The sequence below is a fragment of the Euprymna scolopes genome, chromosome 46 (assembly GCF_053919585.1).
Source record: "Euprymna scolopes isolate OS-2025 chromosome 46, ASM5391958v1, whole genome shotgun sequence".
NCBI lineage: Eukaryota > Metazoa > Mollusca > Cephalopoda > Sepiida > Sepiolidae > Euprymna > Euprymna scolopes.
In genome coordinates, this window is record NC_136527.1 from 103,954,063 (window position 1) to 103,976,529 (window position 22,467).

At 36.3% G+C, this 22,467-nt stretch overlaps 1 protein-coding gene across 2 annotated transcripts in view; it reads left to right on the plus strand.

The window, feature by feature from the left end:
• LOC145270752 (sarcoplasmic/endoplasmic reticulum calcium ATPase 1-like) overlaps window positions 1-22,467 on the plus strand; it is a 225,956-nt gene that overhangs the window by 86,366 nt on the left and 117,123 nt on the right. For both annotated transcript variants that reach the window (XM_080126351.1, XM_080126352.1), the window contains exons 5-7: window positions 15,649-15,787; window positions 18,092-18,172; window positions 20,938-21,023. In XM_080126351.1, the coding sequence (XP_079982477.1) occupies window positions 15,649-15,787; window positions 18,092-18,172; window positions 20,938-21,023 (306 nt within the window). The remainder of the gene's footprint in view (window positions 1-15,648; window positions 15,788-18,091; window positions 18,173-20,937; window positions 21,024-22,467) is intronic.

The following is a 22,467-nucleotide window of genomic DNA, read 5'->3' on the forward strand; positions in this document are numbered from 1 at the left end:
GTGTTCTCAGGGACCAGTAGTAGAGGGAGAAAGAGTGGGAATGTGTACATATGGTCTGTTAGTTTTTTGTCCCACATAGTAAATGGCGTGAGGTACGCGCGGTCGAAAGCTGGTCCTAAAAGAAAGAAGCCGCTTATTGCTCTTTGTTTTATACTCGTTTCCAGTAGTCTTTGCGCACGCGTGTATTTCCATTGAAAGGAAGTGACGTTGTCCATGCGTGCTTACGTGTACATGTGTGTACGTGAATGTGAGTATATGGACGTGGGCACGTATGTTTGTGCGCGTATGTATGCAACAAGTAATACAGCTTCAAATGTGAACGCGTTTTTTTGTGAGACTAGAAAAGGCTCGCACAAGGCCTAGAAGTGTGTGTGTGTATATATATATATATATATATATATATATATATATATAAGGTAAAATTAAAAGCCAAGAACAATGCGAGATTTTTTTTTTATATAGAGTAAAATTAAATGCAAACAAAAGAAATATAAGAAATAAAGTTCTTTTTTTTGTTGTTTGTTTTTTCTTTTTCACACAAATTTTAACTCTAAACAACAGTCATTTTTTTTTTTCTGTTGTATTCAAAGACAGATATATATATATATCACCATTGAATACAACAGAAAAAAAAAATTACTGTTGTTTAGAGTTAAAATTTGTGTGAAAAAGAAAAAACAAACAACAAAAAAAAGAACTTTATTTCTTATATTTCTTTTGTTTGCATTTAATTTTACTCTATATAAAAAAAAAATCTCGCATTGTCCTTGGCTTTTAATTTTACCTTATAATTTTCTTCAATGCTTCAAGCAAACTACAACCTACTTATATATATATATATATATATATATATATATATATATATATATATAAAGCAAATCTAATGCAGTAGAACCTTGGGATACGGTTTTGCAGAATACAATGTTTTGGGGGGGTTTTCTTACGGCCCCTGGTTACGATGTTATTTATAATTTTATTTGATTATATACTTGTGTATTATATACTGTACTGCACTTTACTAATTTTTAATGCTGTATCCCGGGTCCGACTAATGGAAAGACAAGTTAATTTTTTAAATGTAGCAAGTTTATGTAAAATTTAGTATATTTTAAAAAAAAATTGTAAAAATGCGCATATAACATTTTCGAGATTGAATTATTGTTTCTTGTCTTAATTTAGAAGTTGCAGAAGCCCTAGACTGTATTGGCAGAACTCTAACGTAATACACTGGTCTAGGGTGTGGCTGGTTTTTCAACTGTCCATTATATTCCAATCCTGTAGTAGATTTTTTTTCTTTAAAAGGTTCTGGTGTATTTGGGCAGTCACATATGACTTGGAAAATTTAGGTCACATAATATATTGTTTTTGACAATGTAAGCTAGCGCATCCCTTTTTATTTATTTTTTTATATAGAACTAGCAGTTCAGCCCGGCTTTGCTTGAACCCTATTTACTATTCATAACTTTTATAACTTTATGTACGCCTGTATATGTTTGACTTGTGTCCAAGTAACTTACATCTAAAATTTCAAGTGTTTAGACCCAAAATTGGCAGAGTAGTTTGGTCGAGTCTGCAAAGGTCAACTTTCAATTTTGACCTTTTGGCAGCCAAATTTTCGCCCAAAAATTGGCTGAGGAATTTGATAGAGCGCAGTAATCAAATTTTTTTTTTCTTTTTTTTTTTAACTTTGACCCTTTAGCATTTGTTTTGGGCTGAAATCAAATTAAAGTTTGCTCCATATCCAAGTAACCCACATCTAAAATTTTAAGTGTTTAGACCCAAAATTGGCAGTGGAGTTTGGTAGTTTTCAATGGTCAGTTCATTGAACTTTGACCCCTTGACAGCCAAATTTGTCCGAAAAGATTAAAAAAATTTTCCCAAATCTCAATACCCCTTGGCAAATCTCGAGTCTGTAGACTGAAAATTGAGTTTCGTAGGGACATGCACACACAATTTCGCTTTTATAGATATATAGACTTTCAAGTTAAGAATACACCTAACCTCCCCATATTAATGAGTTTTAAATATTTCAGTACAGTCTGTATTCTGCAGAAGTACCTTTTATTTATCCAATATAATTTGGATTTGTTTTCTGACCTGCAGTAGGAAGGGGGGGGGGTTATAAAATTAATGCATCAAAAAGTAAAGTTCTAGATTTTAAAAATATCTATCGGTAAAAGACGGTCGTACCAGGAAACTAAAAAAATATCCTGTGACCTAAATTTAGGACTGCTTGAATGCACACACACACACACACACACACACACACACACACACACACACATATACATGTACACACACACACACACACATGTACACACACACATGTACACACATGTACACACACACATGTACACACACACATGTACACACACACATGTACACACACACATGTGTACACACACATGTGTACACACACGTACACACACATGTGTACACACACGTACACACACACATGTGTACACACACGTACACACATACACACGTACACACATACACATGTACACACACACACACACATGTACACACACACACACACATGTACACACATACATAATATGATTGCTGCATCTTTCCAGATGATCGCTGTCACATTGCGTTTTCTGAATCTTGTCGCCCATGCCATCTCAGATTTGTGCATCTAATATATGATTGCAACGTCTTGTCAGACGAATGCCACTCCCTCAGACACTTAAAAGTCCATGAGCCCAAAAATGACTTTCATCGCCACAGGACCATTTTAATAGACAAATGTCTGAGGGAGTATCTATACACAGATGTTACATCGTCCTAGCTTTGTACGACAGCTAAGTCTCTCTCTCGGTTCAAAATGTTCAGATCCAACAACAAGCAAGAGCAAGATAGCCAGCAACAAATTAAACTGCAGACCAGCTTAATGCGGGTACTGGTCTCCCGCTTTATGGTTTTTTTTTAAAATCAGATTTGCTTCTCCTAGAAAGGTTGCCTTCACCATGGCTTACGGGAGCCCTCTCCACCCCAACACACATATACATACACACTAACACACATCTAATATATATATATACACACACACACACACACACACACACACACACACACACACACACACGTGACCGAGAGAAATAACACTAGTCTATAATCGCTAGGTTGGCTTTGATGACTGAGTCAAATCTCCTGATCAGCAGTAATTAGTAGGGCTGTGACAACAGCATATTCTTTTCAAAGTTTTTACTTTTGAGTATATATCCATTAATATCTGTTTTTATACAGATGGATATGGTTCTTGGTTGATTAAGTATGTCTGTGTCGGATATATACCCGAGAGTGAAAAGAATAATCTGTTGTCACAACGCTAGTAATTAGCACTTTCTGCACTGGTGATCATGTTGCACTAAACACTGTTTAGAAATATAAAAAAATTCTGTCTGAAAAAAAAAAAAAAAGCTTTGTTTTTTCTTCAATAGTGACTTTGTCACTTGATATTCTATTGTTTTAGAAACCGGCTGTTAGAATAATAGAAACTGGTTTATCATACCTTGCAAGGCTGGAATGTGACACCTATAAATGCAAAACAAATGAACTGTTGTTAGAAACCGAACCGCCTAAACAAAGTTCCACGTTATAGATGTGGTAAGTGGGTTAACGATTCCCCCGACCACGTGCCGATACATTCAGAAACTAAAGTGCAAGTATCCCTCCGGAACACGACCTCAGGACTACATTTGCGATCTTTTAAGCAAACATTATTGGGCACTTTGGGATCAGAATATATGATTATATATCCTTCGAAAAGGAGCCTCTATATATCAAGGGGGGGGGTCGCTTTTTTTTTGCAGATATTTTCAAGTCATCCCCTTTTTCGATTGACTAGCCTTAATTTAAACCTTTGCCACTTCTGGACGCAATAGCAAAGACGTCATTTTTTTTCTTTGCGGTATGGGTTCAAACCTGCCTACTAGCACTTTTTTTTTTTTTTTTTTTTTTTTTGTCAACACCCCTCAAAACACTCTGGCACCCAGGCTAATTAAGAATAATGGAATATATATTTTAGACCACAGGGTGAGTAATGTACGGAAATTTTTTTTTTGTAAACGTTGCCATTTAGAGGAATCGAGGAAGGGGCAAAATAAAAAAAATTTTTAACTTTGATTCTATATGTATTGTTTAACTATATCTTATGTATTTGTTAGAATACCCGTCCTAGGACGGGTATTCTAACAAATACATAAAAAGATATTTTCTTTGTTTCTATTAAACGCATGTACAACCGTAATGTTTAGACGTGTCACAACCTGTGGCCAGAGCTTTACAACAGTCATTGCTTTTGAAAGCTTATCTAAATAAGACATTCAATCTATCAAACTAAAATCAACAAGTTCTCAGCTTTTAGAAAACGCGCATGCACGCACAGAGGCACTGGTTAATCTGTATAATATTGGATATTGAGTGCAACAAGACCTGGGAACATGTACCAACCATTATGACTATGTAATTCTTTCAGCTATGTAACTAGAAAATTTATTTTTTTTACACTAGAATCACCACTTATCAAGGCTTGGAGACCACTCGAGGATAAGGGTTAATGGGTATACATCAGTCAATGTGATTATAGCGTTGTAAACATAAGTAGTGGGAATTTTGTAAATTGGATTACTTAGGGGGACGGTTCAAGAACTTGTTTATATTGGACTTGAAGACACTGTAGTCAGGTGGAAAGCAGGCAAACAAGAGTTCCACAGGCGTGCAGTTCTAAGAAAGAAACTTTGTTCATGGAATCTGCATTCAGGTTTAGGTACAGATAGTGTGGGAAATTATTGATAGTGGTTTTGGCTGAACGAATGTTTTTTGTGAAAGTTTAGTGAGGGGGCGGGGGACCATAGATTGAAGCTCAGCTGAGCACTTGCCATGAAAATAACGATAAAGCAGAGACAGGCTCGCAACGTCTCTTCTGTGGGAAATGTGTTGCAGGGAAGAGAAAAGGGCATCCACCATTAAACTATAAAGTCTTTTAAACTCTGTCAAGGCAGGATAAGCTGCTTCTAGCAGCTTATTCTGCCCAGATGTGGCAACAGTATTCCATCGTTGGCCGAACCTGGTTTTTATATAGGTAGAGAATTGCATCAGGAGTGAGATATCTACTGGTGCAGTAGAAGGATCGGACTATTTTTCCAGCAAGCTTATCAATGCTATTAAACCTGAAAGGCATATGGAACAAGGAGAAACAAGCAACTATAGAAGTTAGTGTCCCCAATGATGCAGGGTTAAACGGAGCTGAGAGGGAAACAAAACACCACACACACACACACACACACACACACAGTGTAACCCGGATATAAGAGGCCCGAATATAAGAACCCCTGATATAAGAGAGCTACTGTGTTACTGCCGTGTACCCCGGATATGAGCTTATGTCTTTGTGTGGTCTCTTATATCAGGGTTGCACTTTATATAATTACAGTTCTGCTATTATCTTATAAGGACTAAAGTTTCATTGGATTAACATCGAGAGAACAATACAAAATTGTAGACAGATTTTTGTTATTGGAATGAAACTCAAGTGCGCATTCCATGCTGCCAAGACTAAACTCGTTTCCTTCAATAATTACAAGAAACCTTCTCTACCACCAATAGCAATGGCCAAAGATTCATCATCTGAAAGTACTTTTAAACTCCTTGGGCCTAACGTTCACAGGAAACAGGAGTTGGAAAAATTACGTTGAGAGCATTGCCAGGACCGCTACAAGGAAGGTAGGCTCTCTACCGTGCTAGAAAGCTACTAACGCCCGAAAGTATCCTGTACCTCTATAAGGCCACCATTCGCCCATGTATGGGGTATTGTCATATTTGGGATGGTGCATCTGCTACTAGTCTTTCGCTCCTAGACAAGGTTCAAAAGAGTCTCCAACCTGATAGGTCCTGAACTGTCATCTAAGCTTCAGCCTCTGTCCCACCGAAATGTTGCATCCCTCTGCTTGTTCTACAAGTATTTTAATGGTGAATGCTCTGACGAACTGCAAGCACTTGTGTCCCTACGACATAAATACCCTTGACAAACCCGACAAGCAGCTAAATCTCACCCCTTCACAGTAGAGATCCCTGAATGTAAGAGAGCCTTCTACTCCAGTAGTTTCTTCTCCAGAACCACTAGACTTTGGAATTCCATTCCGGGTCCCTGCTTCCCCAACTGTACTGACATGCAGAAGTTCAAGTGTAACGTGAACCGACATTTTGCTGCCCAACTCCCTACCTAGTATCCCAGTAGCTTCTCTCCCTGATAGTAGCCCCTTACATCAAAGTGACAATGTGCCCTGTTTGGGGTGAAAATGCAGTAATAATTTAAAAAAAAAAAAAAATTTTTTTTTTTTTTTTTTTAAATGATGCTCTGAAGAAAGAACTCCATCTTCATTGAGCTTATATATTTAATTGCAATTCATTATTGAGATGAGTATTAATTTATTTATTGCGGACTATTATCCTCATCTTTAGTTGTGTAAAACAACTAAGAAATTCATTGAGCTTTTTTTGAAACAATTTGGACTACATTATAAGGGATGTGTACTCTTAGAAACATTGTTTGTATATATTAGCTCATACATACATATATATATATGTGTGTGTGTGTGTGTGTGTGTGTGTATGCAAGATTCTTTGATACAGCCTCTTCTGTTTTTCTACCTGATAGTGATTTTCCAAAATCGGTCTGTTTAGGTTTCAAAATAAATCGATACATCTTTACTAGCAGCAACTGGTTGCCTGATTTCCTGGCTGTGATTAGTAGCCGGGTACTACAGCTACTAATGCTATTGCTACGTGTTACACAATAGGATCTGCACACGACCACTACTGACTATTGTGTTGCTTGTTAGTAAAGTCTCTGGCTGACTCCTCATCCCACCCCTTGCCATTCTCCTTTGCTATGTTTGTAAATATTTTCTTGGTGATTGATACAAAAAAAACAAAAATAGTCTGCCACAAATATTTTTTTTTTTATTTTTTTTTTATTTTTTTTTTACAGTGATCACCACTTATCAAGGCCCGGAAGCCACTCAGGGATAAGGGTTATTGCAAGTACATCACGTTAGTGAGGAGATTTTATGAAGTGTTTAATTAGGGGGGCGGTTCATTAGGAATTTGTTAACATTAGACTTGAAGACATCCAAGTTGTAGTCCGGAGGGAAGCAGGCAGACGGAACAGAGTTCCAAAGGCGTGCAGTTCTAAGAAAGAAGCTTTGCTCATGAAATCCGCGTTTTGATTTAGGCACAGATATAGAGTGGGGGAAATTTTTCACAGTGGATTCAGCTAGACGGGTGTTTTTCGTGAAAGTTTGGCGAGGGGGGGGGACCAGGGATTGGAGTTCAGACGAGCACCTGCCATGAAAATAACGATAAAACAAGGATAGGCTCGCAACGTCTCTTCTGTGGGAGAGAGGTTGCAGGGTAGAGAAAAGGGCATCCCTCACTAAGCCACGAAGTCTATTTTGTACTCTGTCAAGGCATGATAGGCTGTTTTTGGCAGCTCCTGCCCAGATATGGCAACAGTATTCCATCCTTGGACGTACTTGGCTTTTATATAGATAGAGAATTGCATCAGTAGTGAGATATCTTCTGGAGCGGTAGAAGGATCCCACCATCTTTCCTGCGACCTTGGCAACAGACTTGGCACTGGAATAGGTTTTATTTACGAACAAGAATATACGGAATAATTAAAATTCTAACAGAACAGTTTTGCGTCATTTTTATGTCCCTTTTAGAGAATTAAAAATAGATTTGACGTTTCTGAATTTTTGAGATGAGGATTGGTTATTCGTATTATTTGGATTATTCATCGGACTACTGTTCTCATCTCGAGTGTTATTTTCGCCACGTTTCGGTCACTGTAACCTCCGGTTTTCTTCGGGTGTATCTTGTCAAACTGGAAAGTTTCTGTCGAACTCTGAAATTTGGACGGAATTTCAATTCAATCCTCAGTGTGGGCGACTGAAAAAAAAATACAATTGCGAATTCTATCAAGTCATGGCTGATGGAACGAGAGCATGCTCTACCCCCATGACGTAAACAAAGGGATCCACTAGAAATTCTATCCAAATTCCGTATTTCAACAGAAATATGCCTAAAGAAGGTTGGAGGTTACATCAACCGAAACATTGATAATCACCCACATTGATCAAGGTCCTGGATATGACCTTAAACTATATCCGATGGTGAGGCCTCGGCTTGCGGGCTTTGGGGAGTGTGGAGCCACCCTTTAATTGCTATTGCTCCCAGGTCCACTCTGACCCGGAGTGATAGTACCTGTTAGGGTCCCAACTATGAGTTAAATAGAAACCGACTTGGAAAAAAAAAAAACAAATATTCTATCAAACTTTCCTTCAAAATCACTGGATTCGCCATTAAATAACCTGAAAAGGGTTGATATGCCGTAAAACAAAAACAAGCAACCACCTTGATCAAAGTTGATTGCTTTCTGGACGTACCGGCACGAAAGGCTGGAAAGCTGCCTTCGCTTTCGAATAATTTCGCCTTTTTATACAAAAAACACAAACATGAGAGGATGGAATCGCATGACTTCTATAAAAGTCGAGCAGAATCGTAGATATAGTCCTAAAACATAGTGACCCCCCCCCCCCATCCTGAAAAAAAAAACCTTTCTTGGACATACAAAAATGTGATTGGAAAATATTTTTAGCAGTGGAAGAAATTTAGTCCATTAACTTTGCATTTTGCAGTGTAGCAAACAAAACGAAAAAGGTAAAGAAAAATGTTTTGAGCCATTAAGTGACACTCCGAAAACTGCATGTTTTTATTGGCCATGTCTGTTTAAATTACCGACTTCAAGATTTTTTTTTTTTTTCTTTTTAACTGAATAAAAAGCTTTAATAAGTTAAAGCACTAAAATTATCCAGGTAGGCAGCTTATCTTGCCTTTGGTAACATTTATAGATTTGAATTTTTTACCCTTTTTTTTTTTTTTTTTTTTGTTCGTTGGTGTCATTGCTAAGTCCCAGATATTTTTGGTCCCCCCCGATTTATCAGAGGGAACTATGTTGTGTCCATTACTCCGGGGTGATTGCCAGATAACCATCCAATTTTTTCCTGAAATTTTGCCACAAACTGTATTTCATTAAATAGATGTGCACAGTAAAAAAAAACTTTTGTGAAAATTCCCTCTGTGTCCCCCCCGGGTCTTAAGAGGTAAAAAAAAAAAAAAAAAATGGCCAAAAAAGACTTTTTTTGCCTCCTAGCATTTGATCCATCCATTAGATTTACCTGAAACTTGGCCAAAATGTGGAGGCCAGTGTTGATATTAATTCAGTATGGGTGACCCTGGCAAAATTCTGGTTCGCATCCCTCTGGGACTTTTAGGGCTAAAAAAAAAAAAAACATGCCTTTTTGGAGGTCTTTTTCATATTACTCAAAAAACTTGATATCTTTGTCTATATAGTGGCATTTCATGGTGCTAATTCAAATATACATGTCTTAAGGCGTGAAACTGCATTGTTTGTCCATTTTCACGGGGATTAGGCGTTTCCAGGAGCTCAAAAGGGGTCACAAATGCCCTAAAATTGCAAAAAATTACTTTTTTACCCCATAACTTTTACCCCATCCATTAAATTTTTCTGAAACTTGGCGAAAATGTGAAGGCAACGTTGGCCCTTCACACTTCTCACATTCATCATTTCTTCACTTTTTTTTGTGATGTCATCTCACGTGCAGCAGCAGAGGGGGACCACACACGAGCGGCTTTTTTTTAATTTTTTTTTTTACGTCAAACAAAACATTGCCATTTGGATGTAAGAGATTACTATTTAAGACCAAAGCAACAGGGACACTATTTGGGGAGTTGAGTAGTTAACATTACACTCTAACTTCTGCATGCCAGTAAATTCAGGGGAACAGGGAACCGAGAGGAAATTCCAAAGTCTAGCAGTTTGATGGAAGAAACAGGCTTTCTAGCATCTTGGGATTGCTACAGTGTGGGGGTGGGATTTTGCTGCTTGTTGGGTTAGTTACGTCAAAGAGGCACAAGTGCTTCCAGTTCGTCAGCACTTTCCATTAAAAATAGGTACAGGATGCAACATTTCAGGAATGGGGCTGGGATCAGTTTGGTCGATAGTGTGGGACCTATTTGGTTAGACTTTTTTTTTTTTTTTTGTCCTGTCCTTGTTGGATGGATATTAAGGTACCACCTTGAGGATTTGTGACAATGGTTGAAATTGGGCAAAATTTGATTTAGGAGGAATATTCAACAAGAATTAGTTAACACTGGACTTGAAAATGAGTTGTAGTCAGCTGGGAAGCAGCCTTGTGATATTGGTTCACAGATGGGTTGTTCTATGAAAGAAACTTTGTTCATGGAAGCTTTGTTTTAGGTAAATTAATTACAATGGTTGTAGTTAGAAGAGTTGACATTTGGGGGGGGGGGGTTAGAGCTCATTCAAGCACCTGCCATGAAACTGGTAGTGTAGAGAAAGACTAAATCTAAACAGATTGAAATTCAAAAAGACTGAACCTGTTTTGCTACATGTCTATTGCACTTCTCGTTTGTTGCTATTGCTTGTTTTCCGTCCTAAAAATAGACTAAGCCACCCACCAATCTTTCACTATGCAGTCCGTCCTGCCGCCTGGTCGGAATCATGATTAGAAGTCTGAGATCTGATTACTGATGGGGTGGGTACGTCATTCCACAAGTCTGGGTGGTTTTCATAGCTTCCGAAATTTGTAATAAGGTCTAGTTACTGGTAACAAAGATTTTTTATATATATATATATATATATATATATATATATATATATATATATATATATATAAAAAATCTTTGTTACCAGTAACTAGACCTTTTCGGGCGATACAGCTTATACGAATGCAAAGTTTGCAGGTCTCTAGTTATTGGTAACTAGCTGACCAAAACATGCTCATGACTGTGTAGCAACATTAATCCTTATGTAAAAACAAGTATACTCTGCTCTGCTTTTGAGCACTCTTGTATTAACCTTAAACTTCATTGGTTACCTTACCTCTGGAAAACGATAACCTCAGTGTGTGTGTGTGTATATATATATATATACACACACATACACTTAACCTCTGGAAAACAAGAACCTCAGATTAGATCATATAATGATTAGATCACTCTGACAGACGTTAAAACATTTAAAAATAAATGTTTAATTTTCAACGATATTTCTCACAGTTAAGTGACCAAATGAATTTGGTCCTTGCTATAATGGAGTCAGATGGCTTCGTTGCCGGGTTCGAATCTATCGACCTGTGTTAATCGTGACACCCTGCACTGATGGTTTCTAAAAGATGAAACTAGTGTCTGTGGGTATTTAATAATTATGAATTATGTAAGCAAAGTTTTGTGCTGGCATCAGTTAATCTAAGAGGCAAACTAACCAGAGAATTTTTAGGAGGGGCTTCTAAGGCTCTTTGCATAAAACTAAACTAAATATAATTTTCATTACCTACTCTTAGGCCTAGTAGCTGTGTGCGAAAATTAATGCTCAGTTAATTAGTTTAGAAAGTGAATCGTGTATATGCAAATATATGAACATACACATACCTAGACTGTTTACTCTTGTCCTAATACACCCTGCGGACAACATGTACTGTCGTGAGACTCCCGCAACAGTGTTTATTTAACTTTTTGTCTTAAGGTCAGATGTAGATTCGATAAGTGTTTGTGGAGCAAACTGGGTTTGAACTTGGCACACCCAGATTTTCAGTTCGTGTCAAGTCTGTGGATCAAAAATTTGAGTATGTAGGTTGAGAAGTGTCCTCACCCACACTCACTTTTATTGATATACTAGCATTTCAGCCCGGCGTTGCCCGGGTGTTTGGAGATGCATGTTTTTTTAAACTTTAACCCCTATTATGACCCCTTAACATTTATTGTTTTGGGCTCAAATCAAGTTAAGTTCGATCCATGTCCAAGGAACCTATATCTAAAATTTCAGGTGTTTGGACCCAAATTGGTAGAGTTCTCAAAGGTTAAATCGTTGAACTTTGACCCCTTATCAGCCAAATTTCTGGCCGAAAACGGATTACTGAGATTTTCCCGAATCTCGGCACCCTGTATATCAAATTTCGAGTGTGTAGACTGAAAATTGACAGTTATTGCATAGGGAAATGTACACACACACACGCGTTCACTTTTATAGATATATAGATAGCTGAATCAGAACCTCCTACACACACACACACACACACACACACACACACACAACAAAAACTTCCAATCTATTACCTGGTATAGTGCTTTTCAGCATCCATATTTTCTAATGCATTAAAAAGAACCCATCTGTTTTTTATGTCAACGTTGGCAAGTTTCCTGTTATTACCAGTCGAACTGGATTCGCATTTGTGAAACTAAATACAGTATTTTCTGGGTATCGCAAATGTTTCAAGTCTTGGAAGGGGAAAAACAAAAACAAAAAAAAAGTGGCAGAAAATGAGAAGGGGGAGGAGTCTTCTGTTCTCTCCCTGGACTTATTTGTGCCTGCACTCTTTGGCAGAAACCTTCTGTAAATATCTTTTCTCGCCTTTACCAGATGAGTGCATACCTGTACCTCCGCTTACATACATATATGGTTGCCATGTTTTAGGTATGCTCTATCGTCATCGTGGCAGCGTTCGTGCTGATAATAATAAAAAAAAAAAAAAAAAAAAAAAAAAAAAGCTCCTGGGGTAGGGCTTCTCTCTTTCTCTCCTCCTTTTTGCACACTCTGAGATTCTTAACTTTGTGAATACAGAAATTTGGACAAAATCCAACATTCATACCCTCCATCTTGCTTGCTTTCAGTTTGGGCCAACATTCTCCAGTTTCATACCTTGCTTTAAGTCAGATAATCAAAACACCTGTACGAACACGTGCGCGTTATTTATATATATCTCTCTACCTATCAGCTCTCTTCACAGCCGCGTGGGAAAGTTAAAAGGTGACTTCAGTCCGGAGTACGATTCTCCTTACGAAAATTAAAATCCTATATTGTATTTCTTATGAGTTTGTATGTACCTATGTATTTTTACAATGTGAAAACTATTCTTCGGACATGCCAAATCTGTCGAGAGGGGGGAACAGGTTGCTCTTAAAGTGTAAATTTGTATGCATATTCTTCGGGGGGGGGGGATATGTGTGTGTGTGTGTGCGCGCGCGTGTGTTCGGACGATTAATAGGAACTTTTTGGGGTATGGGAATCAGAAAAGTTTGTCTTTTCTGATGCCAAAAAACGATCCCGTAATTATCTTTTTTTATTGATTTCGTTTTAAATAAAATCTTCCTCTGCTCGTAGAAATAAATTTTTTTAATTGATTTTAAACTATGTACCAGTACAATTAAAATAGATCCCCCCCTTCCCACATACACAGACGCAAGTGTCTTTATTATTTTTGAGAAAAGGTTACTGTACACGCAATAACCCTTATCCTTGAGTGACCTTCGGGCCTTGATAAGTGGTGACCCCTCCCCCATGTAAAAAAAAATATATATATATATATATATATATATATACCTTCAACATGTTTTGCGGTAATTGGGCGAAGGGCGGGGATAATTCTATAGTTCTTTACGGATTTATAAAGAATCAAAGGTGAGTATTGGAATCGTCCCATCACTATTTTACCCCGGACCCCAAAATCAACTGAAATTCGATCATTTCGGTAACGATCCGGTCCCTATTGATTTTGCAATGGGAGTTCAGTTTTGTGCAATTCTAGGAGGTCCACCTTCCTGAACTTTGCCTTCTCTTTGAGAAGCGTGTTCGTTTATTGCTAATTGCCTGAGGCGACCTTATTGGGGGAATGTTGACGAGGGCTGCCCAGGCACTTTTTGCAGGTCCCTCACTAGTGGTGCTGACTTTTCAATCCCACTTTCCGACTGATGTCGCAGTTCTTGTTGTGGGAGAGAAATATATATATATATATACAGGATGAGTAAGCAACTCCCTATTCTAAAATAATATATTTTTGAAATATAATTTCTCCAATTACTGAATATGAGAATAAAGTATATCACATGGACTTTTATTTAAAATTCAATATGGCCACCACCATGCGTCACCAGCTTTTCAAGTCAACCATGAACTGCATCAACTGATTTCACAAACTCTTGCGGGATGGAACCAATAACTTCACGTATTCTCTCTTCAAGATTAAAAACCAAATTCATATAACAAATCCTGAAAGAAAGCATAAATTTAATTAGCACACATTAAGTAACACACACACACACAAAGTGATAAAACATTAAATCATTTGAATAAATTATAAAGCAGAACCCGAATATACGGCATGTTTGTCTATTTTATTTCTCGAAAACTAGGTTGATCTGGCTGAAGTTTTGTATGGACTTTTATGAAACTAATGAACTAAGTATTATGGCATCTACTCCATGCAGGTTCTTTAACAAAACACTTATTAGAGGCCACTCGAGGATAAGAGTTAATGAAAAAAACATTGACTAAACAATCTACATTTTCTAACTCCTGTTCACTTACAAAACATATAGCCACTTGGACGTAAGGGGCTACTATTTGGAATCATGTCTAGGAAAGATTAACAAGATATTTGTTTACATTACATTTAAACTTCTGCATATCAGTACATCCAGGGAAGCAGGCAGCAGGAAGGGAATTCCAAAGTTTAGCTGTTCGAGGGAAGAAATTATTAGAATAGAAAGCTTTCTGGCATTTAGGGACATCAACAGTGAAGGGGTGAGATCTTATTGCTAAGTGGGTTTGTCGGGGATATGTACGTCGAGGGGGTACAAGTGAAACGAGTTCATCAGAAGACATTTCATTATAATATTTGTAAAACAGGCACAATGATGCAACATTGCGGCGATGAGACAGGGGCTGGAGCTTAGTTGAAGTGGGACCGATTAGATTGACAACTCTTTATTTTTTTTATTTATTTATTTTTTTAACTTTATCTAAGAGGGAGAGACTAGTGGTAGGTGCAACAGCCCAGATGTGGCAACAATACTCCATGCATGGGTGAATGGTGGCCTTGTAGAGGTACAGGATACTCTCAGGTGCGAGTAGTCTTCTAGCTTGATAAAGGGAACCCACTTTCTTTGCAGCAGCCTTTGCAATGTCCTATGTATTTGATCCAGTTTATATTGCCTGCAAATGTTAGGCCAAGGAGTTTGAAGGTAGAATTTTGAGGTAGGGTGTTATTTGTCATGGATATTGGTGGTTGGAGAGATGTCTTGTAATTGTTAAAGAAGAGCAGCTTAGTTTTACTAGCATTAAATGTTACCATCCATTTGCGGCCCCATTCCACTATGGTCTGGAGGTCATTTTCTAACGATTCTGCCATTGTCTTAGATTTATGTACATCTGTTCTTCCCTCATGCATATTATTGGGCGTTGTATCATCAGCAAATATACCCATCTTGAACACAATATTATTAGGGAGGTCATTTATGAATATCAGGAATAATAATAGTCCAAGGATCGACCCCCCCCCCCAATGCACTCGCGCATTAATGTTATGCTGCCTGGATGTATGTCCATCAATGACAACCTGTATGCTTCTATTGTCTAAGAAGGATCGAATTATATTTAGTATACGTCCAGTTATTCTGCTATTGTCTTAAATTTATGTACGTTTGTTCTTTGCTTCCTCTCACATTGTTTTAATGAAATTTCTGGATTCTGCTTTGTAGGAACGTAATGCTGAAAGTGCTATTGAAGCTCTCAAAGAATATGAACCTGAAATTGCCAAGGTTATCCGCCAGAACTACAGGGGTATCCAGAAGATCCGTGCTGGCCAATTGGTGCCTGGAGATATTGTTGATATTTCCGGTAAGTAACTTTTTAAAAAAATCCGATTAAATCTATTATATAGCACACAATTGCTTTTCAGAAGTTTATGGTTAAGTGGGTAGCGATACGGACTGCAAACCTGGCTGTTCAAAGTTCAAATCTAGTTTGTTCCACAGAAACACATTTCACTTAGGATGTTGGCAATCTTCACATCATTATCGTGTTGACACACCGGTCCTTACTGAAGTTAAACAATGTTGAGTCTGGCCAGTATCAGATGGGTGACCATTTGGAAATGCGAGGCACTAAATGGGTACCTTAGGAAGATGACTTGTACAGTTCCAGGGTACCCTTGGGCAAGGTGTAGCACTTAACCTCTCTCGCTTGTATTTAGGATGGCTAACATACAGAAGGTAGCTGGAGTTCTCCAGCTATGGTGAAGGCAATATTTCGAAGGGGCTCTGTTGTAAAACCAAACCAGATAGAGGGAACTTGTTCTATATGGCAAATTTCTAGTGTTAGTATCACAAAGAAAATGCTCATTTTCAATTTTTCATGAGCTAGTACGGAAGTAGTAAGGCTCAGAAAACTCCTGAGAATGTTCATATCCATATGCAATCTGGTCTGACTGTAAACCTGGGTGTGCCAACTTCAAATCTAGTTTGTGCCACAGAAACGCTCAAAACTAAATCCACACCTGACCTCGTGTCTCTACTTTTCGAGAGTACGTAAATGAAATGACTTTAAAAAATGCCACGTTTCATCAACATAGGTTTCGTGTCCGTTTTTACTTGCTTGCATATGCTGGACGGCTTTTAGAAATTGACTTCCAATCATTTCCTTGGTTTACCAATTGATCCTGCTCTCTCTCCACTATACTCGACCAAAGTTTTATTTTCATTATACAAGGGACGTTCCAAAAATTGTTTCTATTTGTTTTTTTTTGTTTATTTCACTTGAATGGATTAGAGGAATATGGGAAAAAATACAACTTTAAAGAAACCTGTGTGTGTGTGTGTGTGTGTGTGTGTGTATATATATATATATATATATATATATATATATATATATATATATATATATATATATATATGTATTGACTGCTATACAACATAATCATTTTGACACACCGGTTCCTGGTTGATCATCGAAGTTAAGCCTGGTCAGTACTAAAACGGGTGACCATTTGGGAATTACAAGTGCTGTTTGTTTAGTCTTACTGGACTTCTTTTTGTTGCTGAACTTGAGCAGTGCCGATTCAGAAGATGTGTAGTTGGAGATTGTGCAATCCTTGTCTCACAATTACACGCGTACCTTTGGAAAGGGTGACCATTGTTTTTTGAAACTGAACAGAGGCGATGATGATGGTTGGCTTCTATATCCGGTTCTTTGTCGCAGTTGTCACACCTTGATTAACAATCCCATTTTAGGTTTCTTTTGTGTTCCTTGGTGAACAACTTTCTGTACCTTTTGTTCTGATTGTAAACTTATTTCCTCTTATATTAAATTCTTTTTTTTTACTAGAGTTAAATACCTACAGACACTAGTGTTTCATCCTTTCGGGAATCTTCAATGCAGGGTGTCATGATTAACACCAGTTGACAGATTTGAACTCGGCAACACGAGCCATCTCTGGCTCGATTAGCGAAGACTGTATCCAATCGGCTGCCATTAACCACGAAATAACGTTGAAATTAGAACATTTTAATTTTAAATGTTCATGTCAGTCAGTGATCTAATCGTTATACGATGATCTATGCATAAGAGCTAAATTGACCGACTAAATTCGACTGAAAGTGCTCAACGATAAGAAACGAATTTCTTAAAGGGGCTGACATAATTATTTTTTTTACAATAATTAAATTACCTACAGACACTAGTGTTTCATCCTTTCAGGAATGTTCAGTGCAGGGTGTCACGATTAACACCAGTCGACAGACTCAAACTCAGCAACACGAGCCATCTCTGGCCTGATTAGCAAAGACCGTATCCAATCGGCTACCATTAACTGCGTGAAATAACGTTGAATTTAAACATTTTAATTTTAAATGTTCTTTACATCAGTCACAGTGATTTAATCATACGATGATCTATGCATCGAACCCCTGCCTCCTACAAGTGTTAGGGGGTGGGGGCTCGATCACATTTTCAAATATTATGCAGAAACACTTGACTCTTCAGATAAGATTCAGGACAACAGTTTAGAGTAGAGGCCAAGCTTTTATATATTATTTTTTCAATCGTACATTGTACGCGCATTGTTTTAAGGTTTTATGTATATTTTATGTTCATGTAACTTGGTAATTATTTTTAATTCAATTTTTTCCGTCTGTCCATTTTCAGTTGGTGACCAGGTTCCTGCTGATATCCGTATTATCAAGATTTCCTCCACTACTCTCAGAATTGACCAAGCCATTCTCACTGGTAAGAATTCCAAATCAAATTCTTCAATAATTCAGAAAGTTTTACTAATTTAAACATAAAATAATTGAAAAATTAAGAAAAATACTTTAAAAAAAAAACATTAAAAAATAAAAATAACAGAATATTTAATTGGAATTCATTATTGAGAGGAGTATTATTAATTTATTGCGGACTATTATCCTCTTTTCTTGGATGTTGTTTCACAATGTTGCGGCCAACTATTTCTCTGGCCTTCGTCAGGTGGTAATCGCGACGGGATAGCAACTCTGAATCTTCTAACTGCATTCTCAATCCTATCCAAAGCCGGCCAGAGGCTTACTTGGCCAAAACATGGTGAGACAACTATGGACGGCAGTAATTGCTGAGAATGCAGTTAGGAGATTAAAAGTTCCTATCCCGTTGCAGTTACCACCTGACGAAAGCCAGAAGAATAGTTGGCCGAAACGTTGTGAAACAACTAAGAAAGATGAGGATAATAGTCCGCAATAAACAAGAAATGTAATAAAATGTTAATAACATGATTTTAAAATCCTTAAAACTTTTTTTACATGTTATAATTAAATGCTAAAATGAGTTTTAAACTCTTTAAAAAAAAAAAATTAATTTCTTTTCAATTCAGCGAAAGTGCAAACCTTTTGGCTTTGTTTAGTCTTTAAGCTGTTAGGAGTCATATGCAAGTCTCCAACCTTTTCTGGTCAGCCTCTTTGACCTTTTTTGAATGAAATGTTCCCAATTTGATTTCTTTACATAGCTGGAGTCTGGCAGTCAGGAAAACAGCCAAACCACATTTTTATTTTTTTCTGGATCTGTTGATATTAAGTTTTTGATGTCTTGATTTCTTTATTTTGCAAAGTTTACTCTATGAAAATATTGCAAAATAAAAAAAAAATATAAAAACGTTAATTGAAAATAGGGTACTTGTACAGTTTAGTCCAGACATTAAAAAATGAAAATATCGAAAAAAAAGTTTAAATGCTACGTATCTGTTTTGGAGTTCTCCGGAAAAAAATTTCACTTAATTTCATCAAGTAGTCTTTATTTTACAGCGGAAAAAAAAAAAAAAAAAAAAAAAAAAAAAAATTTATGATACCGAGCAAAAGGTTTGATTTTTAGGAAGAAAAGCCCGTTATTTAATAATGGAGGGAGTATCGGCACTTTACATGGAGTTATCTCCTGTGTTGTTTCTAAAATTCAAACAAAAATTAAAAACAAATCCAAGATGTCTGCCTTCAACGCGCTCTCATAAAAACGTGTTTTTCTGCTGTAAAAAAAAACAAAAATAAAAACTACTCGATCCAAATAAGTGAATTTTTTTTTCGGAGATCTTCAGTCCAAAACGGATATGTACAATATAACCTTTTTTGATATTTTCATTTTTTAAGGTCTTGACTAAACTGTACAAGTACCGTAAATAGTTTTTTCCTAAATCAAAGGATTTAAAAGAAACAAATCTTTATACGTATCTTTTTATAATTATAAAACTCTGTAGACCGTTCTTGCTTGCTTGAATCTTGTACTATAATCAATGTATCATAAAGTTGTAATCTTGTGTGTTCACAATTTAAATTAATTCAAAAGAAATTGGCGTTTTTAATGAATAACCCCATTTGCATATTACATTAAGAAAATTTATTTTACTCATAAGTATTAATCCACTTTTAAGAAGCACGAGGACAATGGAATTTAAAATGTGAGGTTAGAAAGAACGATCACGTGCACATTTGTATTTTTTTTTTTTTAAATAAACATTTAAAGTTTCAAATTTTCTGCTTATAATACACAATACATAACCATTCTGCTAAACGACATTGTGGCACTTAAGAAAAAATAAATCCTTTAAAAGAAACAAATTTTTATACGTATCTTTTTATAATTATAAAACTCTGTAGACCGTCCTTGCTTGCTTGAATCTTGTACAAATTTTTATACGTATCTTTTTATAATTATAAAACTCTGTAGACCATCCTTGCTTGCTTGAATCTTGTACAAATTTTTATACGTATCTTTTTATAATTATAAAACTCTGTAGACCGTCCTTGCTTGCTTGAATCTTGTACAAATTTTTATACGTATCTTTTTATAATTATAAAACTCTGTAGACCGTCCTTGCTTGCTTGAATCTTGTACAAATTTTTATACGTATCTTTTTATAATTATAAAACTCTGTAGACCGTCCTTGCTTGCTTGAATCTTGTACTATAATCAATGTATCATAAAGTTGTGATCTTGTTGGATCACAAATTAAATTAATTCAAAAGAAATTGGCGTTTTTAATGAATAACCTTATTTGCATATTACATTAAGAAAATTTATTTTACTCGTATAAGTATTAATCCACTTAAGAAGCACGGGGACAATGGAATTTAAAATGTGAGGTTAGAAAGAACGATCACGTGCACATTTGTATTTATTTTTTTTAAAGTTTCAAATTTTCTGCTTATAATACACAATACATAACCATTCTGCTAAACGACATTGTGGCACATAAGAAAAAATAAATCCTGATGAAGGCTTTTTTATAAGCTGAAAATTTGAAACTTAAAATAAATATCTATTTATTTAAAAAAAAAAAATAATACAAATTTGCGTGTGATCGTTCTTTCTGACCTCACATTTTAAATTATTTTATTCGATATTGTTTGTAATAAAATTTTCAATTTTATTAGAAATGTTTAAGTTGATTTAACTTTATTTTATTTTAATTTTTTTTTTTTTTTTTTTTTTTTTCAATTATTATTAGCTGATTTTATTTTTCTTCCTTTCAGGTGAGAGTGTCAGCGTGATTAAGCACACAGACCCTATTCCTGACCCCAGGGCTGTCAACCAGGACAAGAAAAACATTCTCTTCTCCGTAAGTAAATGTTCTTGCTGACGAATTGATTGTCAGTCTTTGATTCTTTAATTTCATTTTGTTTCGGGGAATGTAACTAACTGGCGAAACTGTAAAAGAAATAACATTCAAAACAATCGAGAGAAATCGACAAATAAGAGGGCTAGGGTATAATTAAATGTTATTGAGACCCAAATATAAGAAAAATGGCTATAAGAGATTTTCTCTGGTTCCAAATTAGAGCCTGTGTTAATGTACAGTGTAACCCGGATATAAGAAACTCTGTTTATTTAACCCGGATATAGGAGCGGGTTTCTCTTCTATTACACTATATATGCCTATGTTGCTACTATTACCAAAGTTCCGTAGCAAACTGGTCCTGGATATGACCTTAAACTCTATCCAGTGGTGAGGCCCCAGCTTGCGGGCTTTGGGGAGTGTGGAGCCACCCTTTAATTACCGTTGCTCCCAGGTCCACTCTGACCCGGAGTGGTAGTACCTGTTAGGGTCCCAACTATGGGTTAAATAGAAACCGACTTGAAAACAACAAATATTAATTGTATTATAAAAATTGTTCAAAATCTTTGGATTCGGCATTAAATAACCTATTCAAATTAAGTGAATTTTTTTTTGGGGGGGGGGGATCTTCAGTCCAAAACGGATATGTACAATATAACTTTTTTCGAGTGTTTTCATTTTTTTAATATCTTGATACAACTGTACAAGTACCATATTTTTATATCTGAAAACTTAATTTATCCACATTGCTGCAAAACAAATGATGACTAATTTAGTTTAGTAGCTCCGTTACCAAACGGATTGTTCAAAGCTTGTTGTAAATTAAAAAAAATTATCTGTACTATTGGTCGGGAAACCAAATTTCAATGATGTAGAAGAGCGTGACCAAACCAACAAAGTCTCCTTTTAAGAGTTTCACCCATAGCTTAATACTAGTGTGAAGAAGATTAATTGAAATCAGAAAAATTTGTCTATTCTAATATGCCTATGCCAAAAATAATTTTTTTTTTTCCGTTTAAAACTTAATTTTCCATTCAAGTGATATTAAATTATTAGTAAAAATCGAATGTATGGATCACCCCCCTCCCCCCACAAGTGTATTTTTACCGGGGAGGGGGGTTCAATATATATATATATATATATATATATATATATATATATGCAGCACGTTATATATATATATATATATATATATATATATATATGCAAACCCTAACCCCCCCCTCCACAAGTGTATTTTTACGGGGGGGGGGGTTCTAATATATATTTTATACTTGGGGTTGCCCGGAAGTCTTACTTTCATTTTTACTTCGTCTTTTTTTTTTTTTTCTTTTTTTTATTTGCATCTGCTCACTCTATGGTGACTGCTTGACCTCCTCGTTTTTCTAAGATATTTACAGACTTATATTAGTCAAGTTTAGCTTCGCTGATATTATGTAGAGTCAGG